Source organism: Pituophis catenifer, unplaced genomic scaffold, assembly GCF_029215685.1.
Source record: "Pituophis catenifer annectens isolate HBS135680 unplaced genomic scaffold, rPitCat1.0.hap2 SCAF_3, whole genome shotgun sequence".
Taxonomy (NCBI): Eukaryota; Metazoa; Chordata; class Lepidosauria; order Squamata; family Colubridae; genus Pituophis; species Pituophis catenifer.
Genome location: NW_027256883.1, coordinates 89,677,724 through 89,693,715, shown reverse-complemented (window position 1 = coordinate 89,693,715; position 15,992 = coordinate 89,677,724). Strand labels below are relative to the sequence as shown.

The following is a 15,992-nucleotide window of genomic DNA, read 5'->3' as shown; positions in this document are numbered from 1 at the left end:
GGCTTTAAAGGCAATAACCAGCACTTTGAATTGTACCCAGGAGGAATCTGGAAGCCAGTACTGCTTGTATAACGGAGGTGTTACATGGGTAAACCTAGGGCCACCTATCACTATGCACTGCCACATCTTGAATCAGACCATGTACGCATTTTCTCACATGACAATTGGTGGGATTCAAAAATTTTTACTACCCGTTCTTAGTGGGCATGGCATGGCTTGGTGGGTGTGGCAGGGGAAGGATACTATAAAATCTCCCCTCCCCACTCCAGGGGAAGGTTACTGCAAAATCCCCATTTCCTCCCGATTAGCTGGGACTCGGGAGGCAGAGAATAGATGGGGCGAGGCCAGCCAGAAGTGGTATTTACTGGTTCTCCGAACTACTCAAAATTTCCACCACCGGTTCTCCAGAACTGCTCAGAACCTGCTGAATACCACCTCTGGTGACAATACTTGTCAGCTCTTGCTCATCAGATCCTCAGATTTAGGACAAATCTGAGTATCTTGCTTTGAGCTGATTATGTGTTTTAATTTAGTATGCAACATCTCAATAATAAGAACCAATTTTAGTTTATATCTTACTTTCGTAAGGACCAATTTTCATGATAACTGCACAATGAAATAAATGGCCTAATCGTTAAAGCCATATACATTTTAAAGCTTGATTCATATAATAAAAATCAGGCTCTGATGCATATGCCAACAGCTCTTCTATATTTGCATATTTGTGAAAATAATCTTTGTAGCTGGGGTAACTGCGAACAATTTTTAAATTGCAAATGGATGTGAAACTGTTTTTTGCCCATATTTAAAAGATGTTTCTATGCCTCAAAGGAACTGAAAAATAAGGAAATTCATGGCCCAATTGCCTTTTATTCTGCTCTATACGCAGTGGCAGTGTCTCTAGAACTAGATCGGTTGCTTAATATGGGAAAATCAATTCCACTCATGCAATATAATTTTAACTTAAAAGCGGGATTAAAATATCCAAAAAGGCTACAGTAGACTTTATTTAATTTGAATTTAGTAGCTGCCCAATTCCAATGGATTTAAGACTAGCCTTCTACTCAAATATTTAACTGAACATGTGCAGAATTTTTATGTTCTTCCTTTATTCACTGGTAATCTGAAAAAAAGTTGCAAAGTGATTCCAAAAGTTTAACAGCATTTATTAGGGGAAAGGATATGCTATAATGGATGCCAACTATAAAATTCCTGCAGTGTTTCAAGCAGCAGCAGAAATAGCCACACTTAATTCTTGAGAGGCCACATAGGGTTTGCCTGAACTGCTTTCTTATTTAGAAAAAAGAAGTGGAAGAAGGAAAGATTGCCATGTTTTCAAGTCACCCCCAACCTTTCTTAATTTGTGCTACTCTTCTATTTTTATTCGTCCCCTCCTTGCTTCAGTTAAAGAGGATCAGTGGGAGCAGTGCACATTAATGTGCATATGAGTCACAACGAGGATAATCCAATAACCTTTTTTCCTGTCTAGATGAGCAGTATTTGGAAAAGGTGTCGTGATTTTAGAGATGACGGGGGAACCTAGATTTTGCACTCGAACATCAGTGAAAATATTTGTGTGTGGTCCTATAGCTTCCCATCCTAAAATATACCTGTCCAAGTAGGACGTTAAAAAAAAAAACACTAGACTACAGAACCCAGTTGGGTTGTTGAAGAGAATCCATAAACATATCCTGATGTTTACTGAATTAGAAAATTATCACGGTGCTACAATTAATTTCTGCAACATTGGCGCGAAAGAGGAACATTCCTTCTTCTGTGACTTGGAATATGTACATAAGGAATTGTTTTTTGTCCTTTTTTATTTTATAGTTCATTCTATTCTAAAAAGCAAAAGTAACAAATCATGCAAAGACCAAAATAACCTGGGATATCGTTGAGCCTTAATGAAACCTAAACTACCCACAAAGTCTATGTATCAGTTATTTGGGAAATAATTACCACACATTCTGTCTAACATAGTTACACATTCTTTTTTATTTGGTACCATTCTTATTTTTACAGTGTGTAGAAACATACAGTACATATGAAACTGCTTTCTCCTTATACAGCCTGTCTCCTCTGCCTTCCACTGCAGTTAAATCACCCATCTCAATCTGGAAACACTAATCCACTTTGAAATTGTTGAACCACTGAATGTAAAGTGTAGCATTACTTTCTTACAACTACTACTCCTTGGCGCTGAAAGTTAAATGCTATTACCGGGTACTTGAGAAACTAAAGAATACCAGAACTTTAAGCCAAAAATATGTTGGTCATGGGAAACAGTGTCCTGAACAATCTTGGGCAGGGGACAGAGAAGGACCAGAAGGTAAGCATATTTTTTCTATTAAATATGATTGAAAAAAATAAATTTTATAACACTCAAAAAGATAATATCTCATGTTTATACTGAGGTAGATGAGTCTCAGAGTTTTGATAATCAAAAAGCAGGAGCATTTGGCAAAGCTCAATATCATTACAATCTGCAGAATATAGTAAATTTTAGGAAAAAAAGTCGTTTGCATAATTTATATAGTCATGGGACTCTGCATATATTGATACAAAATGTGTATACTTGGATTACACTAAATCATCAGTGTTAAAACTATAAAATGGAAGCAGATTAAGAAACTGCATCATAATGGGTTATTCTGGAGCAAAGTCTTTGAGAGTTGACAGAAAACAATACCTTATTTAAAGGTCATTAACTCTGGTCATTAATGAGCACCTGGAGATTCTGCGGCAGCTCTGCATAAAAGTACCAATTTGGGGGTTTTTTTACATTGCAATGAACATGCTAAAGTTGAGTCAAGTTCTCTTATTAAACTAATGCAGCTAAAAGAATACATTTACAAACAGGCCCTTTACAGATTTATTTTTATTTTTTCATTCAAAGGATCTCACCACAATACTATCTGATTACAAGCCTCTGAAACAGAATAGAATATACATTGGTTGAATAAACCAACAATAAGCCACTCAAACCATTGGTGGTTTAGGATACCATGACTCCTCTATGTTCTCCCTCCAGAAGGATATTTATGCTGTCTTCCTAAATGAAAGGAGCCCTTTCATTCACAGAATGGCCAGTCTAAAGGCTACAGTCACTATTTATGAGCAAGATCCTAATGATCTTTTCCAGGTGGGGCAAAGGTGAATTCCCTGAACCCCTGAAGCTCTGCCACATTCCTGACTAGAGTTCTCTCCATATTTTGTCTTGCAAAGAAATATCCGATTCTCTGCAGATTATCATAATCAATTTTCTCTAACAAACCTATCTGGATAAAAGGGGTTGTGGGGGGAGAAACCTGTTTGGATAAAAGTACAGGGGGCAGGGAGAGAAGGAGTTAATGGTTACCTGTTGATGGATTTGTTCATGCTCACAATTCACCTACTTTGTGCAACAGCCGGATATCTCTTATAAGTCAAATAATGAGATTTACTTTTTGTAGTTGTCACTGTACATAAAAAATAAAAACAGAAGAAACTTGTTGAGAAATTAATGTCATTAAATCTGGGAGAGGGTGTTTCTATCACCTTTTAATGTTGAAATGTAATACCTGTTAGGGTAAATGGCAATTTGCATACACATTAAAAGGAAATTGTTTATTATTAGCAGAGAATCATCAGGTGATAAAGATGCACCCATTGTATGTAAAGGAAAAGACTATATATACACATACATATCGCACATCTCTTTATATATAGATTACAATTTTCCCTTGGGATTGCAGATTGTCCAGAAGAGTTTATCAATCATCAGGCAAACTCTATAGGATAACGTGTAAGATAGCAAAAGTCTGTCATTACTGACTTTCCTGTAAAATATTGGGAAATGCTGAAAGAGTCCTACAACTTTCTCCAACCAGCACCCTACAAAGTACCACTAACATAATCCATAGTAAGAATGGGGATAATGGGAGTTTTAGAAAAAAATACATTTGAACAACGCATGGTAGGAAAAGAATGTCAACATATGCTGCTCGGTTTGGTGGGTTGACAGATAAACCCAACTGACCAATTTGGCATGTCCAAATAGAAACCAAACCTTGGGCTGGGCCCCAAACTTTCTGCAACACGCAATACTTCAAGGTCTCTTCAGGCAGTATGAAAGCCACTGTTCTGCACCTCCAACATGACAGGAATTGCTCTTTCCCCGCCATACTGATACCACCTCAACAGCAGATGTTTGCCATTTAAACTGGCTGCTTTAGATCCATTAGAAGGGCATCCTCTTTCGTCTCTGGTTTGATCAGGTTCTTCTCAGGAGGAATCATTACTTTCTCATCTGCCTGAGAAAGGTGTTTTGATCCATCCCCTTTGTCCTTCTTCACTTTCGTTATCACTTCAGTGTAGGAAATTTCTTCAGTGGCTGGTTCAGCTTCCCTATTTTCTGTTGCTGTTTCAGGGCCAGATTCTTGGGTTCCTTGTTGGCCTTCAGCCCCTGGTTGCTCTTTAGTTTTCCTATACTTTTTCAAATTCTCCTTAATTGGTGCGACATTGGCAATATTTTTCTTGAACCGTATCCCAGTCTGTCTCAGCCTCTCTCCTGATTGCCTTATTCGTTCCCTTCTCTCGGGTGTTACTATTCGAGTACGAAGCCTATCCACCTTATTGCCAAAATTCTGCCTTGTTTTCTGAAGGTTCTCTCTTGAAAATGCTTTCTTGATGTTGTTGATGCGCCTCATCCCCAATTTCTTAAAACGGGCTGTTCGGCTTTCTTCTATGTAATACTCCTCATCAGAAGAGAGATCATCAGGTGGGCAGAAGGCATCTTCTGTGCTTTCCCCTTGTGTTCGGTCTTTGACAATGGTCAGAGAAGATGGACACTGAATGTCTTCCTACAAGTAAGAGCACAATGTTATGTCTCTATCACACTTCTCAAAAATGGCTCAAAGTGAATTTAGAAAATTCCAGATATTTGCTGCCTCAGTCATTCTGTTTTATGCTAAATTTTTCAGAACATTCACAAAGATTAAAATAGCATAAGGGCCACTCATTATTGTTATTCTGTCCCTGTCCAAACAACTTTCTAATTTTTCATATGTTAGGAGTTAGTGCAGACCATACCATTAATAAGAAATTAACCACAGAATCATATTCTTAAACTTTATTGCTCTTTCCTCTTTAACAGTGTTAATTACTGTTAATAACAGTTAATAATAACCCAGATTTGAGACCAGTTTTGGTCAAGAAGAAATCCTGATGAGTCTTTGTAGCATAATGAGCCTTTTATAGTAATAAATGTTAGTCACACATACACACACAAACCTTATGGGGAGTATACTTTCGATAGACCATTCATGATTAATTAAAAACAGTTTTGTCTATTCCAACCTTTGTTGTTTTCAGTACAGCTACTCTGGAAAAACTTTAGAGTTGGGTTATAGAACCAAGTTCAAGAATATGTGGAGAGTAAAAATGGGCAAGTGATCACAATCAAAACCAAGAAGACACCTAATGGGGATTGTGCCTATGGAGAAAAATAGAGCAGCAAGGCTTGGAATTCTCCAGGTGACATTTTAGCAGTGTCCAGATCACCAAAAGGCTACAGATTTACTTATAAAAAAGCAATATGTCCTGAAAATATTCTGTTTGATCTCTCTATCTGAAAGAAGATCATCTTTCCCAACTAGGAGAGCGTTGACCAGTTCCAGGTCTCGAAGAGAGATGCAAATGTGGCAATAGAAAAACTTGGAGAACTTTTTAATGTATTTATGAAATGAATATATTGCTTCAATGTATACACAAGGAACAGTGTACATAAAGAGCAGTTATAATATCATGCAGCTAAACAAATAAACATTACAGTTACTGTAATATAAAAATTAATGTATCCTGCCAACAACCTTCTAAATATCACACTAACTAGATATCATACTGACAACAATAGCCTCTCATGGCCTTCCAAAACAGCCTGGTCTATACCTAGAATTGTCTTCTAGGCCAACCCCCTACCCAGATTGTCACATCATACCAGGAAAATGGCTGTCCATTTTTTAAAGTCTTATACTGATGGAGCATCTACAACTCCAGGAAGGAGGTTGTTCCATTCCTTAATGGTTCTCACAGTCAGGGAATTCTTCTTTATTTCAAGTTTGGATCTCTATAAAGCTTCCACTCACTGGTTTTTGTCTTACTCTCAATTGCTATAGGGAGTCAGTTCAGTCTCTTACCACGAACATCCCTTCATGTATTGGAAGACTGCTATCATGTCTCCCCTTAGTCTTCTTTTCTTTATGCTAAACATACCAAATTACCAAATTATTCAAAATTCCAACCATCCCCTTACGATTCTTGTGGTTGTTCCTTGCACTTTTTCCAGTTCTTCAGCACTTTTTTTTTCCTATTATGTTGACCAGAACTGGTCAGTTTTCCAGGTGTGGTTTGACCAGCCGAACATAGAATGTAATATCACTTGCTAAGATTTTGACACCATACTTCAACTGATGCCACTCAAGATTGCATTGGTTCTCTTGCCAGCTGTGGCATACTGTTGATTGATTCTTAATCTGTGGTCTACTGGGATACCCAGGTCCTGCTTATAAGTACTGCTGCTAACCCAGATACTGCCTAATTTATACCTGTGCAACTGTTTTTTTCTGCTTAAATTCAGAGCCTTACATTTCTCAACATTCTCATGCATCTGGCTCTGAGATTTAGAGACTTCCTTGCATCAGGGAGAAGAAATAAGATATTCCAAAAGAGGGGAGCTCCCACAGAGAATGCTTGCTTCTGTGATTGCTCCCATTACACCTATTATGGGGAAGGTGTCTTAGCATTTGCTCAGATTGGGCAAGTAGATTGTGTTTGAGAAAGGCAGTAGCCTGAATTACAGTAAGATAGTTGATAAGGCTGTTCCTAGTACATCAGCTAAAGCTGAGACTATGGTTTCCAATTGCTCTTCTTGCAGGACTGTGAGTCCATGAGCAGCACAAGTTATCACCCTGGATTCTGCTTGGGACCACAAGTCAACTGAGAGACAAAGCTGGTACTATTCCAGAATCATCAGGCCTCTCAAATGTAGAGATTAAGGAAGATGACAGAAATATGTAAGCTTTGTTGCCAAGGTTATAAGGAGTAAATATGGTTTAAGTCTAGAACATCGAGTTAACATTTTGAAGTGGTTCAGGCAGATATCTCCCAAAGTCACAGAACTAAAAGAAGGAGAAGTCAGTCCTTGATTTGCGACCACTTGTTTAATGACCATTCAAAGTTACAACAGTACTGAAAAAAGTGGCTTATAACCCATCCTCACACATAAGACTCTTGCAGTATCCCCATGGTCATGTGAGCAAAATGGGTGCTTGGCAACCCACATGTATTTACAATGGCTGCTGCAGCCCCAGGCCAAGGAATTGTCATTAACAACTTTTCCAGAAGGCTCCCAACAAGGTCAATGGGGGAAACTGGATTTGCTTAATGACCATGTGATTCATTTAACAACTGTGGCAAAAAAGATCGTAAAATCAGCATGACTTGCTTGTGACAATATTGCTTAGTGATGGAGGTTCGTTCCAATTGGGACTATAAGTGGAAAACTACCTGTACAACACAGTCAGTTGTGTTTTGTTTCAATAAAGGTACTTTTAGCCTTCTGTGATTTTTTGGACTGGACTATAGTGGGACTAAAAGAACCAATAGCCGCCTTATCTTGCTGAGGGTGCAACTGATCCTCTTTCTCCCCATCCAGACCCTGCCATCTTCCTGCCAGCAGATTAGAACTTCCATTGCATTCTCCATTCAATCTGCTGTGGAGATTCTCAATTGAGTAATATCACCTTACTGATACCTCATCTCCAACTGGCAGTTTACTTCTTTCAGGAGCATCGCAAAGATTTTTTAATAGGACAGGGAAAATACTATAACAGCTTCTACTGGCATGCTCTAAGACCCAGCCTCTCCTCACCCACCTCAGTTACAACCACTCACTCAAGGAACAGAATCATCAGAGTATGGGATCTCAAACAACCCAAAAAGATGCTATTGAGAAATCTAGTAGAATAAGGATTATCATACTCCTCCTATTCAAGCTCTGCCACAGGTCATCCTTGAAGCTAGCCAATATGATTTGGAGCCCATAACATAGTTTAAAACCTGACTGTCACAGGTCCTAATAATCTTCCCCCAAAGAGGTTGAAGATAGATCCCATACTATTTAAATTAAGCCTCATTCAAGGCTGCTGGAATCTGCCCCCTGCAAAGAGGCATTGATTGCAGCCTGGATGCAAGGATGTTCTGGAGATTAATCACTATCTTCCATCATCTAAAAATGTCAGAGAATGAACCTGGGTCCCTGGGTTTGTGCATCACGCATCCCTAGTATTTCCTTGAAGGTATTTTGCTCTTTAATGGAACATACAGCAAGAAAAGGGAAGTTCAGGAAAGGTTAGCATATAATTCCAATTCTGAAAGATTTAGAGATATTGTCTAACATTTCACCCAAAACTTTGAGGAAAAAAATGTATTTTGCTTAGTTCAGCAGGCTCAGTTCTTCCAGAGAAAAGATAACTATGTTGATCCTTGAACCATTACAAGATAAACAAGTAAGCCAGAATTCATTTGTTTCTGACACAAGTATAAAGTACATGATAGAATGGAGTAATGTGATAGGTTTTTTTCTTTTTTCAAAATTAAAAGAAAAGGGTATATAGACTTAAACTATGCACCAACCTGAAAATGAGGTGGCATTCCTTAATTGTTCTGTTACTGATTTTAAGGTTGAGGTAGGGTTTCTTAAAACAAACCAATGTTAAGATTAACCAGATTTGAAATTTAAATAAGAAACACTTTGTTTAGATTTGAAAACATAACCTTCCCTCCCAACTTCTGGGAAAGAACAAACATGACTTGCTGTAGTTTCTTATTGCCGTTAAACATGGCTTTGCTGCAAATCAATCCATCCTCCACAAAACCCCACAAAATGGCTGCTTTCAGCTAAGCAAATCATATGAACTTAATTAAAAAATTATGCTTGGAAGCCATAGTCAATTTCCAATTATCTGTAAGAGCAATGTCTTCCAAATAGAGCAGTATATAAAACTATTGCTTAATACTGGCTTTTAAATCTTGGTTTGTTTGGAGGCTATTAACCATAGCTCAAATAGCTCAACTGCTATTTCCTCCAATATTACTAAGCAACTTCTTTCAAGCCTGTCAAAATCACAACAAAGCAAATTTTAGTCTGAAGAGTTTGAACTCTTGCACATTATACAAAAATCTAAATAATATTTAAGTCAACGTGACATTCAATATTCTTGTCAATGAAGTAAGATTGTTGACCAATTGTCTAACTAAATCTCTTGGAGGAAGGAGAGAATAATCAGTTAATTGGCAACTAAGGACGATATTTGCTGGTTTCCACTAAACTCCATATTCAATGATGATCAATCACTTTTGGCGAAAGTGCTTTCAATATTAATCAACTATTCTTCTGTGTTTTGGTACAATTTTGCTCCTTGTTGAGTTGGGGCATCTGCTAAGCATCATGGAAAATACAAACATACTGCTAAGCCTAGCTAAGCCCATGGACCATTCAGCCACTTGGCTATTTATATCCTATCTATCTAGCGACGATTAATTCTGCTTTCTAAATATTGGATCTTGCTCTGTGAAGAACAGACATAACTAGAGATGACATTTCTAAATTTCATAATCAACACATGCTAGCATAATTCAGAGAATGAATATACATATATATAATGTATTGAGTTCCACTGTTACAGCATCAAAACCCATATGTGCGAGAGGCACATACAGTAAATGTACCTAAGATTAGAATTTTTTGCTTTTATAAGTGAGCCATACCATCCACAATAAAAATAAAAGCAAACAGTAATGCAGGATGATTATTTTTTTTCTATACCCAAACATGACAGCCAAAGTCTAATGTCTTTTATAAACTGGCTTATCTGGAAATAATAATTCTCATGATTTCAGTGCAATCATAGGAGCAATCCGGCCAAAAGTAAGGACTGCTAAATTTATTTTTTTAATTTTTTAAGGAAGAGTTTACACAAGCATCTATAATTCTAATTTTGAAAGAAACATGAGTTCAATAGGACTCATCGCAGCAAATGAGTTGTAGCTGAAAAATATTTAGATTGGATTCTGCCCACTATTTGTTTCCAGTGCAGCACATCAATTTTCAATTAATGTGCTATGTCAACTTCCTCAGAGTATAAAAAATTACACAAATGAAGGCATTTCATGTATCTTCAAGAATTTTGATAGACAAAACAGCAATATTTTCCCACTGCAATTGTTATTCTTTGAAAAGAATATAATATTCCAATGGCTAAAAGTGAAGACAATGTAATACCTGATGACCTTAATGAGAAGGAAGGAGTCTGAATCTCTAACAGGATTTGGGATTCTTAAACACACTACTGCATTTGCAATTTCAATGCCCCTGCAACTAAGCACAATATTAATTATTCGGACAGAGCATACGAAATCAGTGTTATGCACAAAAAACACTTTGATTAGGATGGAACCATTCTGAATAACAAATTAATTTAACACAAGAACCGTTCACTTCTTTTCCAAATGGACACTTTGAATTTTGCAAGGCAGTTAACCTTATTTTCCCACCTTATTTTGAGATGTTCATTTAAGTGCCAAGATTTTGTTTTTATTTATTTATATTTAGACAAAAATATATATTTCTTTGGAGGAAAAGGGAATTTGGAAGCAAACTGTTGCATGGAAAAACAGCAGAGAGATAGCATACTCATATTAAAGGAAATCGGTTAGCAAAGAAAACACAACTCAGCTCTTAAAGGTGGGGGGGAATACCGTATAATTAATGGAAGCACTACACTGTGCAAAGAATTGCTGAGGCTGAATTCTCTACTTAACCCTCTGAAAAAATAACAGGGACGACAGTCACGCCTGGAATACTAGTCATGATACCCAACTGCCTGCCTCAGATTGCCTTTCACAGATGCAACACATAGTCTTGCTGATCTACACTTAATCTTATGTTGGCTGGCTGAGAGACTTCCCGAACTAATAATAGACTGACTGCCTTGCCACCAGTGGATTCAAGCTCCAGCACATTCAGAAGCAAAAAAATCAATGCTGGAAAACCACAAAGCATTAACACATTTTGAGATGGAGAGAGCTTTTTTAAAAAAAACATTCTTTGGATTGTTAAGCAAACCAGAAAGTGTGAAGTTGCAATAGCAGGTAACAGCAGATTTTTTTAAAAAAAGTGGTTTACCTGGTAAATGACAACACGAAACTTGTTTTTCCTCAGCATTTCTTCCTGTTTGGTCTCCACCTTTTGCACATTAACATTCTGCTTCTCTACTCGGGCTCTTACTTCTTTGACCCGAGCACTAACTTTGCGCGTTTTCTCCAACAGCTTGTTAACTGTGTATCCTGTGTTGCCATGGGCCTGAGCCAGCTTTAGAATGTCAATCTGAATGGTCTTGATGGCGTCTTCCATTTCTCTGTGGCGCTGCTCAATCCGTTTTTGACTGGCCTGCACGCTGTCTACTATGGTGGCTACCTTGTCCAGGACTCTGACAATGGTAAATGCAGCATCTTGTTCTTCTTCATCATCTGTGATGCTCGACTGGCGGTTTGGGTGGATTTTATCCATTTCCAGGGCTGCACGATGATCCATACTTCCCGTCCTCGGATCAGTCTACGGGAGTTGAAATATAACAGCCGTTCAAACCTCAGTGGGACAATCCTGGCACTGATGCCAGAAGGTTGCTCGACAGCTGTCTTTAAGGGAATGTTCAAAAGCAGGGTCTGAAACTCCACCCCAAGACACTTGTCAAATATTTATACCCACAAAATAGCCACGCCTGATTGTTCAAAGGCCTCCTGCAATATGAACCCTCTAAAATTAGGAAGCAGCACACTGGGAAGGGAACATGCACTGAAAGAAGCACATTCATATAACCATAAACATATCTGAATTAATCTATGGACAGTAAACAATATAGCAATCAAAGAACTAACCCACAGTCTATTAAAATCCATGTTGCTCCTATTTTTAATTTAAATTATTATTTTTCTTGCGTTCAAGCAGTAAGGAGAGGATCAATGCTTTCTAACAGACCTTTGACAATTGAAATGACATTTCTCATTTTCTTTCCAAATACATAGGTTGTTCCTTACAATAATGAATAAACACATTTGGGACAGATTAAATAAGAAAAGAAAACATTGCATTGACGTATGTTTCCAGTTGAAATATTCAAAGCCTTTTTATTGAACAAATTATTTATTCCTACATGCAGAATTGGAAAGCCTAAAACTACATGTTAAAACAGTTGGAACACACCCTAGTTACATTTTAGCTCTGAATCTTCCAAACATTTACTAACATCCTATTAATATAATAAATACAACCAGCAGACTTTATTTGGAGACACATTCTTAGCTCTTGAAATTATTCTTGACAAGAGCACAAAATCTCTTATACTATTTTTGTTTTTTGCATTTTAATCACAAAGACTATACAATTGTGTTTGCTGATGTGAAAACAGGTATCTTCTTTAGAAAACTGTAGTAAATATGAAAATTGTTTAAACAGTGGCTAACACAGCTACATCCCAATCAGTATGTGGATTATTAACATAATTCTTAACAAAAAAGCAATATATTTGTCTCTCCAGGACAAATGTGCTCTGCTCAGCTGAGCAGTTTTTCAAATAATGAACTGTATATTATAATTATTATTTTACAATTTAAAAATAAAGTGTCAGCTATTTATGAAGAAGATGGCACTGAAACCTGGGCCATATATCTTGGATTGGATCCAGACTAAAAAGCAGTCCTTTACATACTTACCTGGGAATAATTTCCATTAAACTGAATGGGACTTATTTCTGAGTAGAGATGTATAGGATTGCATTCTAAGTTAATTGCACAATTTGTTTTCATTGAAAACAATGGGAATTTAGATTAACTCGTCCACTGATTCTTATGAGCGCTAGGTAGAGCTAACTTAGTCTGGATTCAGCCCATTCTAAATGTTACAACTACACACAAAAACACATCTCCACATTTCATGCGATTGGCGGTGTCTAAAAAAATCCATTACTAAGTTTTAAAAACATTTAAATATCTACGGTATTTAAACACAGTGTCTTCTAGTTCCTCGTAAGAAAAGTATGTTGTAAACATCTTTACCCTTTTTGCTAGGAAACATGATGGGCTCCATTTTCATTTGTTGAATAACCATTGGTGAAATGTCTCTCTTTTCAAAATTCTTACATTCCATGATTAAAGCACAAGTCTTATCAATATAACTATGGGATACAAATACAAGAAATAAACTAACACCTTCCTCAAACCATGAAATGAGAAGTTACTAGAGCAGTCCATAGCTGTTAGCTGCTTCCTGGAATAAAACGAGACAGAGCTACACTAAAAATAATAATAACAATAATAATTAAAATGTTCAAAAATAAGGCCTCTGAAATAAATATTTCCATTGTTTTAAAAAAAGTTAATAAAATTGTACATCACATGGTCAATGTAGGTATAAAAAAATGCCGCTAAACCATTCTGGATGACGTATCTGAAGTAAAGTGGCCTAGATTTTGCTTCTGCCGCCGTCCTCTGTTGTTTTGGGGACATTTCCTGTTATCAGAAGCAAGCAGGAGAAAAAAAGGAGTCAGTAAACCAAAGTATTTAAAAGCACTTTTTCACAATTACAGGCAGTCCTGGCTTAGTGACACAATTGGAACCAGCAATTTCTGTTGCTAAGCAGTGCAGTCCCTAATGAAAATATCATGTGACTCTGACAGATTTATGATGTCACTTTCCATTGGGTCATTAAGTGAGCCACCGTGAATTGTTAAACGAGATATTGCATGAACATGACTTGCAATTTTAATGCCATTGACTTGGCTTGTCAGAAGCCGGTTGCAAAGCACACAAATATTGATCATGTGACACTGGGACACTGTTATGGTTTTAAACACCTGCCTGATGCAAGTGATCACCTGACTATGAAGATCAATTATTTGCAATGATTTTAAACACAAGCCCTGGTCATAAAGTTACTTGATCAGTGCAGTTGTAACTTTGAACTGCTGCACAACAGGGCAGTCATTAAGACAGGTATGTATGTATGTATGTATGTATGTATGTATGTATGTATGTATGTATGTATGTATTTGGTTTTTCTGCTGTTCTTATCAACAAGAGAATAGCTTAGATACCTTGGGCATTCATTAGAGTAAAAATACAGTAACTGTTTATAACAGACACTGCAACAAAAAAGTCATTGCAACCAGTCCACCTATTAGGAGCCTCAGGAACATTGCAGGAAAAAAGTTTGCACCAGCAAATAAATTCTTTAAAAAAAAGAACAGGTGCTGTCTGGTATCTATTTAATAAGGGACATGTAACCATCCTCCATATACAGCCCCGACCCCCCCCTCTTTTTTACAGCTCCAGATATTCCAAGATATTTTACTCTCCCTCCAATCAGGAAACCCCCTAGTTAGAACGCTTGAGTGTCCAAATAGACAGAAAGGAAGGTGCCATGTTAATTCTAACTGAATGAATGAACAAATATACACAATACTACAGCTAAGAATGCCACCCTGTCTCTTCCACTTATCTCGGTATCATAGCCCTTATGGCCTGTGATAGGTGAAAACAATATTTTTAAACATTAATTATTGTGGAGGGAAGATAATTAGTATTTCTTTTGTTATGTACAATTAATGTAAAACCTCTACAAAGAATACATTTGAATGGAGTACTCGATGCAATGATAATATAGAACCTGTTGCCAGCTCCTAATATTTGAAATTTCTGTATTACACACTTGTCAAAGCTCAGATTCCTGAATCCTTTGATGCCAGAAACTAGTGAGGCTCTCCTTCCTTTTCCTTGGAATTATCTGGGGGTGGGTGGGTTGTAAATGGGTATGTAGAATGAGAAAAAAGACATTCCAGGAAGAAAATTAAGAGTCATTTAATCAAGAAGCCACTATGAATCATCTTGGCATCGTTAACCATAGTTAAGGCTCACTAGCTTTGCCGGATATCCTCTTTCTCCCTCTCTCTTCATAACCTTGTTTGGCTAAAACAATGTTTCAATCAGTACTGATGGTCAAGTGCCAGAAACTAAGACCTAAATCTTATTATCAAAGGCTGCAATCCTGTATACATTTCTTGAGATTAAGCTTGTATAACTTGGTGGGATTTATTTATGAATAAATATGCCCCAAATTTAAGTTGATGGCCAAATACATGTATTTTCCACATATCACAAATCTGATCCTTTAACTGTTTTCCTGGAAAGTCTTATTGCTGAAGAGCTGGTAAAACTGCTTGACTTGCGTTTAAGTGTATCAGCAGAATAAAAAATGAAAGATAATTTTATTTTGCCTTATTGAACAACTTCAAAATTATTTGAATTTCTTTCTTTTTTATAAACCCACTCTGAGTTTGTTGCTAGAACACAGGCTATTCACTATCAGCTATTAAAGAAGAGAAGTTAAGAGAATTCTAAAATGATATGAAGGAGACCCCTCATACTCACTAATTCTGGGTTAATTTCAGCAACTGGAGGCAATCTGTATTGGGCAATTTATTGCTTATGTTGGCCATGATATGTCATCCAGCCAAGCAAGCAAGTGCTGACCTTTGAATTATATTTTGTTAATGCTGTAGGATAAAGCTTTGGGGATACAAAGCAGAAAACTATTTTGAGCACCGTTATTGTCCAGCAGGTTGACTGATGTATGAGATCAGTTTTTTGAAAAACAATGTAAGCCATTTGAGGAAGCAATAAGCGCAACATTATAGTATAGATAAGATGTAGAATTATAGAATAAATACATGTGGGTGGGTGTGCCTTCAAGTCAGCCTGTGACTCCTAGTGACTGCCTGGACAAGTCCCTGTAGGTTTTTTGAAAATGTTTTTTACAAAAGTGGTTTGCCATTGCCTGTTTCCTAGGGCTGAGAGAGAAGGACTGGCCCAAAGTCACCCACCTGGGTTTGTGCTTAAGG

At 37.1% G+C, this 15,992-nt stretch overlaps 2 protein-coding genes across 2 annotated transcripts in view; both read right to left on the bottom strand.

Annotated features, from left to right (window-relative positions):
* Positions 1 to 2,554: 2,554 nt before the first annotated feature.
* CAVIN4 (caveolae associated protein 4) lies at positions 2,555 to 11,814 on the bottom strand. Its single transcript, XM_070939104.1, has 2 exons — positions 11,225 to 11,814; positions 2,555 to 4,841 (listed from the first exon to the last, which is right to left on the bottom strand). The coding sequence occupies exons 1-2, from the start codon at positions 11,630 to 11,632 to the stop codon at positions 4,197 to 4,199; spliced, it is 1,053 nt and encodes a 350-aa protein (XP_070795205.1). The 5' UTR covers positions 11,633 to 11,814; the 3' UTR covers positions 2,555 to 4,196.
* A 1,706-nt stretch (positions 11,815 to 13,520) lies between these two features.
* TMEFF1 (transmembrane protein with EGF like and two follistatin like domains 1) overlaps positions 13,521 to 15,992 on the bottom strand; it is a 113,163-nt gene continuing 110,691 nt past the window's right edge. The window contains exon 10 of the mRNA XM_070939103.1: positions 13,521 to 13,605. Within this exon, the coding sequence (XP_070795204.1) occupies positions 13,521 to 13,605 (85 nt within the window). The remainder of the gene's footprint in view (positions 13,606 to 15,992) is intronic.